This window comes from Saccostrea cucullata, unplaced genomic scaffold, assembly GCF_032062105.1.
Source record: "Saccostrea cucullata isolate Sc308-1 unplaced genomic scaffold, CSIRO_AGI_Scuc_v1 ctg1874, whole genome shotgun sequence".
Lineage (NCBI taxonomy): Eukaryota > Metazoa > Mollusca > Bivalvia > Ostreida > Ostreidae > Saccostrea > Saccostrea cuccullata.
Window position 1 is genome coordinate 1 of NW_026941583.1, and position 15,919 is coordinate 15,919.

At 32.2% G+C, this 15,919-nt stretch overlaps 1 protein-coding gene and 1 long non-coding RNA gene across 2 annotated transcripts; both read left to right on the forward strand.

Moving 5' to 3' along the window:
- The first annotated feature begins 6,755 nt into the window (after positions 1 to 6,755).
- LOC134258110 (uncharacterized) lies at positions 6,756 to 10,308 on the forward strand. Its single transcript, XM_062740665.1, has 5 exons — positions 6,756 to 6,785; positions 7,164 to 7,355; positions 7,766 to 7,904; positions 9,730 to 9,831; positions 10,078 to 10,308. Exons 1-5 carry the CDS (start codon positions 6,756 to 6,758, stop codon positions 10,242 to 10,244), a joined length of 630 nt encoding a protein of 209 aa, XP_062596649.1. The 3' UTR covers positions 10,245 to 10,308.
- A 958-nt stretch (positions 10,309 to 11,266) lies between these two features.
- LOC134258112 (uncharacterized) lies at positions 11,267 to 12,267 on the forward strand. The gene is made up of 3 exons (XR_009990080.1): positions 11,267 to 11,328; positions 11,976 to 12,010; positions 12,194 to 12,267. It is a non-coding gene; the product is annotated as an uncharacterized LOC134258112 (long non-coding RNA).
- Positions 12,268 to 15,919: the final 3,652 nt, after the last annotated feature.

The following is a 15,919-nucleotide window of genomic DNA, read 5'->3' on the forward strand; positions in this document are numbered from 1 at the left end:
CATTTATTTTGATTCATAAGAACAAGGTAGTGCTTTTGTATAAATGTTGTACCCCGTATCATCATGTTTATGTAGCTCTATCTATTGCTAGTAAAACATTTAAAGTTTTGTCGAGTAGTCGCAAAGTCAACTTATTCTTAGGTTGACTTAACCAGTTGATTTTTATGAGTCCCCCAACGATATCTTCATGAAGTATTCCATATTTAACCAGTCCCCGCCTGCTGACGCCAAACACAAAGACATACGCACATTAATGCATATTTAGCCTCCGTACCTCCTGGCCCTTAGCTTGGCGAAATTTGCACTCAATGTAGAATTATCAAGAAATCAACTATTTTTGCTAAAAAGGGTGTATACAGAGCAAAAAATAGAAAGCGAAAAAATATAATATCGCCTTCTAAAGCAACAACAGCGCTAGGCGATTACATGTTTCTATAGTTACATTTGAATGAGGAGCTCTGTGGAAATGAATTAGGAGGAATATTCACATCGATGTCGACAATATTAAAATAACATCATGCAATGGACATACCTCAGGATGTTTATGATGTTAACATTTTGATTTTTTAAAAATAAAATTGATAACATTTACAATAATTCATCGCTAAATTAAGATCGGGTTCGAACTGCGCTAACTTCCGATTTTCGACAAAAATATGAAGCGAGGAAAAGACGGTGGAGAAATGAGTTGAATTTTCGTCTTAATGTGGATTTACTTTATTATTTTTAAGGCATTTACAACTTGAAAATCTTTCAGTTTTACCTTGGACATGACGTTTGCTTATTATAAAATGACAGCCTGAAGAAAAAGGGGAACCCGGTTGGGGACATGTATTGCTTATGCAATACTCTCAGCATGCTTGTTATATATATTAAAACACATGTCCGTAACATTTTTATCTCAGTTCTGATTGTTTTAAGAACACATTTTCGGGTATGGCCCTTCGGATAATGGAGTATGACATATTCTATGATTTCCTTGACTTCTTTCCTCTTTCTGAAAGATGATTTTCGAAGTTTGTAAAATGAAAAACGTCAAAGGGTGAAAGATATGGCGAAGATTGTCGGTGTGACAAATCATTTACTTTCTGTTATTCCCAAAACTCCAGGGCTTGTGGATTTGGATGGTGTCAAGAAGAAGTCCTATGTAGTGGATTCTTGATTCTGGTTCCTTCATATCATAAGCCTTTCGATCTTTTGCAACAATTTTAATTTCTAGACTCCTCCAGAAATTGAACTGCTTTACCGAATAAGAATTTGAGCAACAAGGCAAATAAAATTTAGGAAAATGGCCTTTAAATTTGTCGTTGTGCTCTTGCAATTCTTCGGTCTTTTTATACCTTTGCTGTTTTGTCAGTTGCATCATATTGTGAATTTGTTCTGAGGGTTGAAAACAATGGATTCAAGGTCCATTATTTGTTTGAATTCCTAAAATTGCACACATTTATGATACCTAATATATCATTTTTGTTCATTGAAATCCAGCTACTCATGCATTTATAAAACAGACATTGGTTGCTGTTAATTTCACATATTTCAGAGAATATTTCTTTGGGATTCTTAACCAGATTTAGAACAGCTTTAATAAAGTGTTTAATATCAATCTAGCGTACTAATTTTTACCATTTAGTTTAAATGCAGTGTCTTGAATGTTCTTGTGATTCTCAAGAGGAAAGTATGTGATGAAAATTGGTCACATAAACTGTTTTCAATTCAATAAAGTTTCAATCATGAGAGAAAGTCAAGCTGAATGTCATAGGATTTATATGATGTATCGCTGTATATGCGAGGGTTGTCCGAAAAGTTCTAGGACAATGACGTTTTTATTTTAAAAAAATGTTCCATATATATCTAATGTATAAAAAATATATTATCATATAAAGAAAAACATTATTAAGAATAAAAAACGAAACTTCTAAATAAAGAAAAACGAAATTAATGAAAAACTGAAACTAAAATACGGAACTTATAGATGTGCATGGTAAGGGCCCGAACCCATAAATCATAAGCCCGCGCGTCTGATAGACCTGATTTTGTTTCGACAATAAACAAGTGTAATGTTAACCTTTACACTCACCTATTCCACCCATCTCGAAAACTTAAACATCACAATACATGAATAGAGGAGAATTTGATCTTTTATTATCTAATAGTGATATGCTTAGATTTCATGTATATTTTTTATCTTACATTAACATGATTCATGTGAACTTTTGACCAGTCTGATAATTAGGCCAGTAATTCGATGATTTTAAATATATATTTAGATAAATATCTTCAGTCTTTGGTGTTGTTAGTTTCTGTTTGGTTTTTTTAAGAATATACCTATCGAAACAAAACATACACGCCCAAAAGTAAGTAAATATTGTACGTTTGTTACGATGGTTATTGCTGAAAGTTATCTTATTGATTTCAGTATTGTTGCATGATGTGAAAATTATGCATACAAGTTCAAACTTTTCTACAGATTTGAATAAATCTTTACAAATATCACATGGTGAATATATACCAGAAGGAGATGTAATACATATCTCGGTTGAGTGCAAACAAGATAATTATTCAAACATAGCAAAAGTAATGCAGTAAAACTTTTGTACTAATATTTTAAAAAAATCTTCCATTAATACGCACAAAAAATGACATTTTCCAGCCTTTGCTCATGCTATAATTTATATTGTGATCATTTATTTCTTATTTTTGATTGTGGTCACAATTTTACATTCTATAAGAAATGTTCAAAAAAAAATGTTCAAAAAGTAACCTTCTACCATCATTTTAAGCTGTAACAACAGCTTTATAATTTTAGGAAACTACATATGTTTTTATTTTTAATATCTAATGTTATGTGATAATGCTGATGTTCTACCAATATAGAATTGAAAACAAAATCGTTGTGTCAATTGCAACTCTAATACTCCAAATGTTTTCAAAACAATACTAAGCAAACCTTCTTTCTTTAACAAATTGTCATTTACTATGTTTTAGACACAGTTATTCATATCCGGAAATTCAATTTGTTTTGGTTCAATGTCTTACAGGGTACGCAAACCCATTTTGGGAAGCAGTTCACGAAAACAACTTTTTATAAAATCATAAATTAATGAATATCTTATGAGAAATAAAAAAACAAATTTAAACCGAATGACAACCAATAATACATGTACATATATTTTTTATTAGAGATCGAGACTTCTATGTTTGTTATCGATAAAGAATGATTTCATCGAGGCAATGAAAAATTAACGCCCCAATTCCCCATATGCACATTCTAACACAACCAGCTCATCTTGATCTGATACTTATTTCGGGTCTCACATAGCAAAACACGAACTTTACCATTGTAATCATATGGGAGGCGGTGGGTATCATCTGGTGAGGTCACAGCTTACAGTACCTCTAGTTTTGAGTGTATACATGTATGGTTTGTTTAGATACTTAATGGGTACATGTGTGAAGAATACATAATAGATTTTTTTCCGTTATTTCCTGATTATGACAACGAGCACACGGCGGGTGTGACCGGTCGGCAGGGGATGCTCACTCATCCATGGCACCTGATCCCACCTCTGATGTTTCGGAGGTCCGTGTTTGCTCTGCTCTTATTTTGTATATTGTTTAATGGACGTTGAGAATGAATACTGTTCGTTAATTCCATATCCTTCCTTCATCATGTAACGTTGGAATTGCTAGGGGTAGGTTAACATGATTTATAAATTTTGCATTCACCTCTTTCGATTAAATTCAAAATTTACAACATTAAAAACGTGTGGAATGAAACAAGATTTGAACTAGAGGTATTGTGTGCAATGAGTTCACTAAGTAATCATCCACCGGTCTTCCATATGATTATAATGGCTAAGTCCAGGCTTTGCTCTGTGGAACATTAAATGAGCTTCATATCAAAAAGTAAAATAGGAGGTGCAAAAAGGCATCATGTTATTCAGAATCTGTGAAAGTATCATTAAAATTTATTTATTCTATGATATTAGAGGATTTGCGGATAAGAGATGGGTATCCCGAAGCGTAACAGACGGACGTACAAACAACAGACGGACATCCCTCTTACTTTATACCCTCCAGCTTTTAGGCAGGAGGTATGATAATTATATAATTCAAGGACGTTCGATCCTAGGCTTTTGAGGGGATTTTTGGTCCTGTCCATTTTTCTTTTATAAAATTCTGCATCATTTTTAAGTTCTAACATTAAATCTGAATTCTACTATTCAAATTTAACTTTATTCAATGGAAAAAAAAAAAAAACATTAAAAAGGAATTAAGTTAGGAACTATATTTTTGGCGGAAGGTTTTCTGAAAGGAAATGATTTTTTTTTTCATTTTTCAATTGAACTATAACAGTACTGTTAATTTAAGATTCCAATTTTTTCATGCTGGTTGCACACAAAGCTGTTTTTTTTTTTTTTTTGCAGCGAAATGCGTTATGCTGTGTTATGGAGGAGCGAAATGCGTTATGCTGGTTCTGAAATATTGAATTATTTCTTATGAATTCTTTCCACGAACTGTGACAAATATAGTAAATATATTCTGAAAATCCTGGTAAAAATGAGCTATTTTCAATGAACAATTGACACTTAGAAATTCTGAAAATCCACATCTTAACCCCGAACTTTTCATGTTCTTTGACCTATTTGCTAAAATTCAGAAAGTTTAAAACTTTAAAATAATTTTCTAGCTTATTAAATTTTCAATGCCAGAAAATGCCAGAAAATTCACATTTTATAATGTCACAAATCGATTATTCGAAACAATTTGATTTTTTTTTTCTTAGTCTTTTAAAAAAAAAAAACTTAGAGTTCATTTTGTTTTATGCTTTAATTGGATAAAAAAAAATTGGAGTGAAAAGGTCAAAGACGTAATTCTTAATTAAGACACAGATTTCAATGCAAAAAGGTCATATTAGATGTACTGTGGTGCCAAAAGAAGCATATTGATCCCCATTCTATATTTGAATTTTAATTAAGCTATGCATGTTGAAACTAAAAACATACTTGGCAAAAAATGTTTAAGACTTTAAAAATCGGGAAAAAATTCTCATTTAAAATGTATGTTTAATTCGAGAAACCGACATTTATTTATTTCATTTCTTTCGTTAGTGGAGTAATCATTATGTTTTATTTACATCTGGATACAAAAGGTGAAGCATAGTTGATTTTTTAACTGTCTCAAATGCAAAAATTATGTATCATAAGTATTTACTTTATATAATTCATTGAATACAGGTTCAGTTTAAAATATATTCATTTCTATTTTCTTTCTATTTCGTTTAAATTATGGATTTGGGGGACTGCACGAAGGTTAAAGTTTTTCTTTGAAATGCTTTACCAGTAATTTTTCATATCTTAAGACTATTTTAAATTTGCATTAACTTGAAAACAGTGTTGTTAAGAAGCAAGTGTGTTACAATGCACACATGCATAGTATGATGAAAAAGCCTCGAAAATGTTTTTAATGTGAAAAACTGTGCCATTTAAACATTCTAATTCATTAAAGCTTTATCGATGCATAGGTATTTTGTATTGCAATAATTTACTTGACTTACAACCTCCTTTTTCAAACCAAAAGATGAAGAAGTACATTTTGACGAAAACGAAATTGATGCCCTGGTTTTTGAAGGGGGAGGAGCGAAAGGAATAGCTTATTGCGGTGCAGTAAAGGTAATTTTCGTAGTACAACATTACATGATTAGCAACTTCATTATATGAAATTCATAAATCGTATAAAAATACATAAATAAGTTGATCTTAGTGCAAATTAACAATGGGAAATTCACATTTAGGCATTAGAAAAAAGAGGTATTCTGAAGAAAATAAGACGGTTCGGTGGTGTAAGCGCCGGAGCCACCATTGCTGCTTTTCTAGGAATGGAGTTTTCATCGTACGAATAAGACGAGCTGTTGTCAACAGACTTTCATAAATTACTCATGTAAATGTTGTAGTATATATAACATTTTAGTTACTTTTTTTGTATTTTATTTAGGATATGTCATTTGACCCATGACATCTTTTTAATACTTTCAGAATTCACAAAATATAAAACCTCATTTAGAACGTTTTCACTTAATTATACCTTTATCTAAATTGGAATATAATTGGGATTATGTACAATAATTGTGAGCTTTACAATTGCATCAAATCATTAACGTCTGTCGCGCGTGATTTTTTTTTTTGAAAATTAAATCATTATACTTTTTAATTAGACATATATACAAAAGGTGAATCGTGGTGTTTTTGTCTGTAGCTCTACGGAGCTGTACGTTACATATCATTAAGAATAATATGAAATAAATACTAAATATTGATACGCTTGCATAATATTTAAGACAATTTTTTTTACTTCAAAATTTGACAATAATGTTTTTTTTTTCATATGTCTGTTACAAGGAAGTTGATGGGGCTCAATGAAGAATATATATAGCAATTTCTTTTTCTTTCATAACTTTTTTCATCTGTGTAACATCGACCATTAACTAGTTCGTACTCTCTCTCTCTCTCTTTCTCTCTGTCTCCTTATAAAATATTCCATATATACTCGCCTGTAAGTCGGTCCAGCTATAAGTCGGTTGTATTTTTTAGGTTAATTTGGAAGGATTTGTCATTGACCCGCTTATAAATCGGTGTAACATTTTGCCAGAACAAATTGACTATTTCAAATCAATGCTTTGATCTTTTAACCTTGTTTCAATTAATATTTAAAGAAATTAGCTGATATGTGATTTTAAATCATTACAAAAATTAGTAATGCACACTTACCATAAAAAGAAGGTTACGGTATTAAAATATGTAAATACTTTTTTCATGTGTTCAAATTCATCTATCATATAATATATAATATATAACCAGACTTTGTTTAACGATAATCGTCCGAAATGTATACCGGTATAAAATATTACATATCGCCCTAAATGAAATTCAAATCTTATTATGACTCGCCTATAAGTGGGACATAGGGTTTTGGACATAAATTGAACTCCCAAAATACCGACTTATAGGTGGGTATAAACGGTTATAACATTTTACTCTGAATGAAAATGATGACTCGTTTTTCTAACCCAAAAATTTAGGATTATGTTGTTTGGTTTTGGAAAGGTTTCTTTTTTTAAATCAGAATAAGTTTACATTTTACCTTCAAATAAAGGTGATGACTAGTGTTGCAACATAAAATATGCAAAATATATCGGTTGGCTGTATAAAGGAATCACCAAATTTGGACTGTTTTCAACCGACTCATTTTCCGAATGGCTAGGAAAAGTGTTTGAGAAAAAAGTTACCGACAAAATCAAAGAAACAGGAACGGTTCTACCAGAAATTAGAAACAAAAAAGATATCACTTTCAAACAGGTAATCGACGTAAATGATTTATACTTATATAGCATATATATGAAATAATATTTAATGCGAGAATGCGAGAAAATAAAAAAAAACCATTGAAGTCTTAATTTAACATTGTTCAGAGAACAATAGCTTTCTCAGTTCTTACGAAATTGGAGTGTAACAACAGACATTCAATACAAAAGATTGTAATGAACATTTAGCTACTTTTAAGCCCTTCATCATATTCAAATTATGACTTCATGAACCTTCCCGTATGCATCATCTTACAATCTGCCTTTTGTAAAATATGTAGGCCCATATAAGGATTAAAATTCGTTGGTATTAGAGAGATGCTGTTTTTCAGTTACTTGTTGCATGCGCATATGCATGTATTATGTCGTCTTAAAACATAAGACTTAGTTAAATGTGTTTCTCAGGTTTACGAACTTTTTGGTAAAAAGGAGATCTGTATAGTTGTGACAGACGTCTGTACACAACCAGAAGAATACTATTATCCCAAAACAACTCCTGATTTCCCAGTGAGAGAAGCAGTCCGAATGTCAATGTCCATTCCATGTAAGTATTTAATATTTTATTTAAAATTAAATATAGCTTGCAAGATGATATTTACTTTCAGAGTAATTTATGATTTGAGCGACTAAGATTATTTTCTCATTCTCTCCCTTGCAATGTTAATTATCTGTTTGTTACTTTGCTTGTCAAATCTGATTTTATGTTTTTAATAAGAACGTGCTAAAATGTTCTAAATTTAAATCAAGACAAATCAAATAAACAATGAAGAATTGCTTGAATAAGAGAATGTTAACATAACCATTGAATTCTTATTTGGGATGTCGCTTGACCTGTATAGATGCTGCAACCTTATCGTTGACAAGCAATCACGCATGTGTCAGATTTAATAGTTTTCAATTTTATCGTGCGAGATTGTGAGGAACAAAAGGTGTTAATTTTGTTTTGTGGCACCTGATCCGACCTTTGATATTTCGGAGGTCCATGTTTACTCTGCTCCTATTTTGTATTTTTTATGGACATTAAAGTTGAATACTTTTCGTTATCTCCAGTCCTTCTTTTATTAAACAGGCATTTTTCTTGTAATTTTTTTTTTACAAATCAAATAAAGTACTTAAATGAAGTGTGATTTCTGATTTATTATGAACGAATTAATTATCGCCAGTAAATAAGCATTAGGTCGTAAAATATTAGTATTCTCTTAAAAAAAACATTACTTTTAATGGTAACCCATATTCTTTTTATTTAGGACGTTCATTAATTTTTTCGATGATGTTAATTATGTTGAACGTGATTACGACCAAAACTTACCTGCGGTATATTTTCGATTGTAAAATGTAGAGATTTATCTTTGATTATTAAATTTCTTCTATATATTGTGGTCAGAAATTCAACAAAAGGAAAGCTCATTTCCTTTTGCACAGAAAATCCGAAAAGATCATTTTTGCAAAGCTGTTGAATTCCTTTTTTGCATGTATTATAATTCTATCCTTGAATACTTCGACATTAAGGACCTACAGTGGACCTTCAGATATCCGGACGCCAGATATCCGGATGCTTCAGTATCCGGACGATTTTTCATCGGAACGAAATTTTAAGATGTTATTCTGTCTTGTTTCATTGGTGATTCAGATATCCGGATGCTTCACATATCCGGACAAATTGACTGGGAATCAAAGCGTCCGGATAAATGAGGGTCCACTGTATATCTATTGTGTCTATCTTCAAATATTCATGCAAACAGCTTTGAGAAACATTTCCTTTTTCTTAATACAACATTTTCTTTCAGTTATATATCTCAACTAACATTAATTCCCACTTGGCAAAACTTCTACTGTTTTAAAGGCATTCATGAATTTGTGTCCATCGAGTAACATTAAAATTAAAAATTACAGCATCAAAAAGCAGGGCGTTATATACCAAATTACAAGACTTGTAGCGAACAGTTTTACCTTACAAAAATGAAAGATGTCATAGAATTTATCCTATTTTGAAAGATATTGAAATCAAATGTTGATATTCTGATTAGTTGAAAAATTGCGAAATCGGGAAAGAAAAACAATAAGCTTATAACTTTGACTTTTAACATAAAAAACCCCATTGAAACTCATATTTTTTCAAAATTATTTTAAGTACAAGGTTCAAATTGAATTAAGAAAAATGAATCTTTGAATATTTTAAGGCAGAAACGACAAAACTTTAGACTGTATAAGAAGTGCAGCATTTTGTTACATTTACTTTTTTTGAGATGAAATTGTTTCTAGCTAGATAACAAAAATTTTCTATGGGATGCTTATCTAATACTTGAATATTTTCCTGTTACAGGTATGTTAAGATATCACTGAAATTCGGAATGACCTATTTTTTCCAGTACTTTTTCCACCAAAGATATTGATGCCACCTGTATGGGACGAGGACGAATATTTCATCGATGGCGGTGTGCTCTGCAATTTTCCTCTTCTTTGTTTCGATGGTTATTTCTCTACGTTATCAATTAAGACAGCAAAAAGTACCCATGCACATTGCCCGTTCTCTCCTCTTTTTTGATTATTTTGAAACGTAATCTGCATTTAAAAAAACTATTCTTATAGTACCCACTTGTAAACGCAAAATCGCTATTTCTTATGTCAAATAATCAATGCTTTGTCTTCTATATCCGTTTTTCCAATTTTTATACATGTATTGTAAATACTTCTTGCATAATCGTGTTTTTCAAAAGGATGGCGGCTGTCTATGGCGGAAGAAGACTCTTTCATTGCAAGAATGAGAAGTTCAAAATCTGAAGACTTATTGAATATGCGGTTTGATAGATTTGATCCGAAAGATTCTCAACGGTCCAAAACTCTTGGACTTCGTGTGGTAAATATAGGAAAATATCTCTCTTAAAGAATCTTATAGCAAAACAATGTAAGGAAACTGTTCATTTACTCATAGAAAGTAAATTGTGCAAAAGGAAAAGTAATGTTTTTTGAAAAATAGTCTTCCTAACTTGATTAAGGTTCATGTTTTACAAGTGAAATGAATTGATAACATAAGATTTTAATATCCGTATAAAAATATTTCAGTATTTAAAAAAATTGCTCTTTAATTTCAGGACATGTGTAACAAAAAGGTAATAATATAAACTTAAGAATTCTTAGTTTTCTTAATTCCTAAAAAAATTTATGAGCTATTGCTTAGAATTTATATTACGAGTTTTTAAAACTCTATCTTTTTAGGTGGAAGAATATGCAAGTCAAAAGAAAATTGGTAAAACAAATGATATCTGCATTATTTCATATAATATTTAAATGGTTTTGTTTTCTCATTTTTTTAAAGAATACAGGACAGTTTTAATTAAGAGTAGTTAAAAATGGTCTACTGTGTTGCAATCATTTTCCCTTAAAACATATTTTTGTGGCTTTATTTATATATTTATTTATTTGTTGTATGAAATCAAACTGTCGTTGGACTTTGACGACCTGTTCTTAATCCATTATAAACAAACCCATGAGAAACCCAAATTTTTCTAATTCGTTTGGGTTTTTTCAGTTTATCTAATGCTATTTTTTCACCAAACTTTCGTCGTATATAACACAATTCCTTTACTGTAAGAAGGGAAAAGTTTTGATATTATATTTTTTAATTAGATATAAAAGTTTAAAGATTATAGATATAGTGTAAAAATGTCTTCTTGAGATAAAGCATAAAATTTGTGAAAAATGTAAGAAATAGACCCCCCCCCCCCCCCCCCCCCCCCCCCCCGAGATTTCTTGTTTCAATGATTATAATATAAAGCTTTCAATTTCAACGAATCATAAAAACAAGAAGAAAATACACGAAGCTTTATTTTACTTTTTTTTGCTTAAGATTTCAAAAACTATATACAAATTGCGGATTTCCAAACCTCTGTTATAATTTTAACCATGAAATGTTTTTACTTTTTTCACATTTAGAGAAGAAGGATGCTACAGAACCCGAAGATATAAAGGTTGATTATGCTGCTTTTAAAATATCATTGAACACTACTGTTCTAGATGTAGTTGTTACATACATGTTTACATTGACGAGTGTTTTATATGAGATACTCACTCCTCCATAGCACTGATCCCACCGCTGATGATTTGGAGGTCCCTGTTTGCTCCGCTCCTGTTTTCTATTGTTTTATGGGCTTCTGATCTGTAATACTGTTTGTTATTTCCATATGTTTCATCTGAAATTGATTATTTGCGGTAATGCAAACTTATATTGCTCTGGAAGAAATTTGAAGATAATGAAAATTAAAAATCATCAGATGTCAAAAAAAGAAACACATTTTATGAATATAGAAAATGCTGCCCTCTAAAACATCAGAAGCGAGATCAGGTGTCATGGAGGAAAAATTTGGATATCATACATCAAATAAATCTAAAACAGAATTTTTCATGCAAGATATATTTTATTAAAATGTGTCCATTTTAATTAATATTTCGGATGAACTTCTCAGAGGAAGATCATAAAGAAGCATAAAGATAATAAATACGTTTATCTGTTGTTTACTGTTTAGCATTCAGTATATACTAAACAATCTTAATCTTCATTTTCTTTTTAAATTTACCTTAAAAAAGATTAACACAAGAAAGATTTTTTTCTTTGTAGGCATATACAGGCCCACCAAAAACAAAACTTATGAGGTATGAATTTCTCCCTATGCAATTTACAAAAGTTGTGGCATTACATATATAAGATATTACTGAATATACATACATGTAATTATTTCTTTTGAAAAGACAACGTATTGGCTAACTTCGGGAAAGAAATAATCAAATTAAACATACATTTTTGTTTGCTTCTAATTCCGGTTATTGTTTTGTTAGGAAAAAGAATAAGAAACATTCAACATTAAACTCTGGAAAAAAGGAATACAGTTTGATTGAAGAACTGATAAAGGTTGGTTTAAATTAACTGTCTGAAGGATAAAAATGTTCCCGCCAGGATTTTCACTGATTCATATGAAGTAAAGAAACAATAGAATAAGAACTTAAGATAGAAATAAAAATTAAGTTTCATAGTATGCGGGGTAGTGTTGAACTTTTGCTTTTTTGCTACGAACGACAAGGGAAAGGCTGATCAGCAAGTAAACACCCTTTCTGCTTTTTTTTTTCTACAAAGAAACTGTACAGTTATATAAGCATACCTTATTCATAAGATTTATTCTCACTTGAATTTCACATGATATTCATTCTAAATGCTTTTAAACTCCGATTTCTTGTGTTTGTTAACATGAATTCTGGTTACATTTCACTTTCACTCTGCTACTGCATGATCAACAGTTATGACGTCACTGGTTTGGTATTAAACCCCTGTGATAAATACAGAGATCCAGAAAGGACAAAATTTCATTTATATTATGCCTCTGCATATTTTGATCCAATTTACGACCTCAAATCAACCTTAGATATCGATTTTAAGAAATTGTTATCTCTGAAACTTCACTTCATATAGCTTACTATGACGTCATATCATTTAGGCAAGTAGAATTTTTAGCTGTAACCTTAACATACCTGCGCGGTAGCTCAGTTGGTAGAGCGCTCGCTCCGTGATCGGGAGGTCGTGAGTTCGTATCACGGCCGCGACTGACCTCAGTCGATAAAAAACGGGTAGCAACTGTTCCTTCAACATGCACTCTGCCCTTTGAAGTGAAAGTTGCGGGTCTTTCGGATGAGACCTTAAAAACCGACGCCCCGTGTCAGCGGCAGTCGTTGGCACGATAAAAATCCCTCACTGCTCAATGGCCCTAAGTGCAGAGTAAAGATCAAAATTTGAAGCCCTTCACCAGCATACGGTGACGTCTCCATATGAGTGAAAATTTCTCGAGAGGAACGTTAAACAATACACAATCAACCAACAATCTTTTCATGTAAACTTTGAAATTAAGATTTTTAAACACAGTTTTGTTATTTACTTTAGTTTTGAGTCTCTCTGTTATTTAGATTTATCCCTAAAATATAAAATTTGCTTTTATCTCTCCTACAAAAAGGGATTGCATTGATATTCTACTTGTGAGATATTATCAATTAAAAATGAATGCCAGCCATTAAAAGAAACTGAGAAATGCAATTAACTCAAAGTTATTCATATCGGAATTGTCTCAAGCCTTTTCTTATCAGTGTGGTTGTGATGAAAAATTAAACTGCAATGTCAGGGAATTCCAAGCAAAATCATCATATTTGTGAAAGTGTGGTTTATACACCCTGATGAACTTACATGTACAAAAATCAAAAGAAGAATTTTGAAATTTTAACAAAATTCAATAACAAAATTAAAGAAAAAAATAAACAGAAATTTCAACAATGAAAATTAACCCCAAAAAATGTACAAAATAAAATGAATTGAAAATGTCTTTGTTAGTTTGTCCTTGTCCACGTCAGTCAGTGCGCATGTCCCTTGGTATGAATTGGTCCCGTTTGCCCTGGTCCTTCCGTAAGTGCGGAAATCTTTGGAGAACAGATTTTTCCAGTTTCCTTTTAGTGTGGCTTCACGGAACAATGTTTATTGAAAAAGGGCTGAGTGGCACACTGAGTTCCTCTCGGGTCCCAGAGATATTTGTCCGACGCCAGGCTCACCACTTTAAAATGTCTTTCAATGAAACTAAATATTCAGAACTATTTCCAAATTCACAATATAAATAATTCACAATCTTCCCCAAAGTTAAGTTCATAAAATGACTTTAAATCAAATAATGAAATGTTCAACGAGGGTCACCGCCCGATGATATAACTCACAGAACTGGTTTTAGAGATGTGTCGTATGGGCCGCCCTAGTTCACTCACACGCTATGGGGCAACGCACTTTGAAAAAAATTACGCACTTTGAAAATTCTTTCAAAGTGCGTTAATATTTGGACAAAATCAACACACTTTGAAAAATGTTTTCAAAGTGTGTTAAATTTGGGAACTAAAGGAATTTAAGGGCTCCCCACAGAAGTATTAAACAAATTACCGGTATGGTGAACCAAGGGGATTTATTTACAATATAATGAAGAATTTCAGTTTGTTACATACCTCTCCCTTTTAAGACTAAAGACCATTTAGTCCAACCAAACATACAAACTGAAAATTGAAATAAACAAACTCACACTATATGCAACACAGCTTTATCTACAATATACCTGCAACAAAAGTAATCTCAGATAATTACTCAGCCACATTATCTGAACATAACCTCGATAGTAAGTGTGCTACTGTATTCAGTGTACCACGAATATACCTGATCGAGAACACCAACTCTTGCAAAAGAAGACTCCAACGTAACAAATGTTGATGCAATAACTTTGACCTTTGTAACCATTGCAAAGGTGCATGATCAGTCTTTATTTTGAATGGTTTACCTTCTAAATAGACTCTTAGACTCTGGACTGCCCACACGATTGCGAAGCACTCTTTTTGTACTACAGCATAATTTCTCTCCGTAGGACTGAACTTTTTGCATAGAAAACCAATTGGATGCTTACCATCTTCAAACTCCTGCTCTAGCACCGCAATAGCTCCGTGTGCACTTGCATCTGTGCGCAAAATAAATGATCTACTGAAATCTTGACTTCGAAGAACTGGTTCTGATAGTAACTTACCTTTTAGTTCTTGGAAAGATTGATCAAGTTTGCTTGTCCATTTGATTTTGCTAGGCGTTTTCTTGCTCGTCAGGTCTGTAAGCGGAAGTGTTAAAGTGGCAAAATTTGAAATGAACTTCCGGTGAAACCCAATCATACCTTAAAATGACTTTATCTTTTTCTTGATAGTTGGAATGGGAAAGTTCTGAATGGATTCTACCTTTTACATCATTGGCTTGCTTTTCCACTTCCTACAGTATGACCAAGAAAACAAAGTTCATTGAAACCAAACTCACATTTTGTAGGTCGAGCTGCTGAGTTCGCTTTCCTCAACGCTGAAATCACTATTCTCAGATGCTCAAGGTGTTCTGTCCAGCTGTTGCCATAGATCCCAATATCATCAATAAAAGCCTCGATGAAGTCTTCTAGCCCTGTATGAACTTTACTTACCAGTCTAACGAAAGTGGCCGGTGCATTCACCATCCCAGACGGCATGACTGTAAAACTGAAATGTCCTAATGGAGTTACAAAATTAATGCACTTTTCTGTTTGCATCCTCGTCTAATGGTACTTGCCAATAACCTTTTTTCAAGTCCAATTTGCATATGAATTTTGCTTTACTGATCTTTATCAAAATAACATCTATTCGAGGCATTGGTCTTCGGTCAAGTACTGTTACATTATTCAACTCCCAGAAGTCGAAGCAGAATCTCGACGATTTGTCACTCTTCTTAATGAGGACGACTGGCGCTGAAAACGGACTGTCTGTAACTTTCGCTTCACTTGATCTTGCAAGGCATATGGAATCGAAACATTTATAGACATTTTCACAGAATGTTTCGTCAAAGGCGTTTTCTTGGGAACGTCTGTAAAAATATCACCAAATTCTTCCCCTAACCTCTGCATCTGGTCCCTTTACTCTGTGTTGAGATCTTTTGAGTACTGTACGTCGGCTAATATTCTGTCTGTTGAAGGGCCGGGACTTTATCCGACA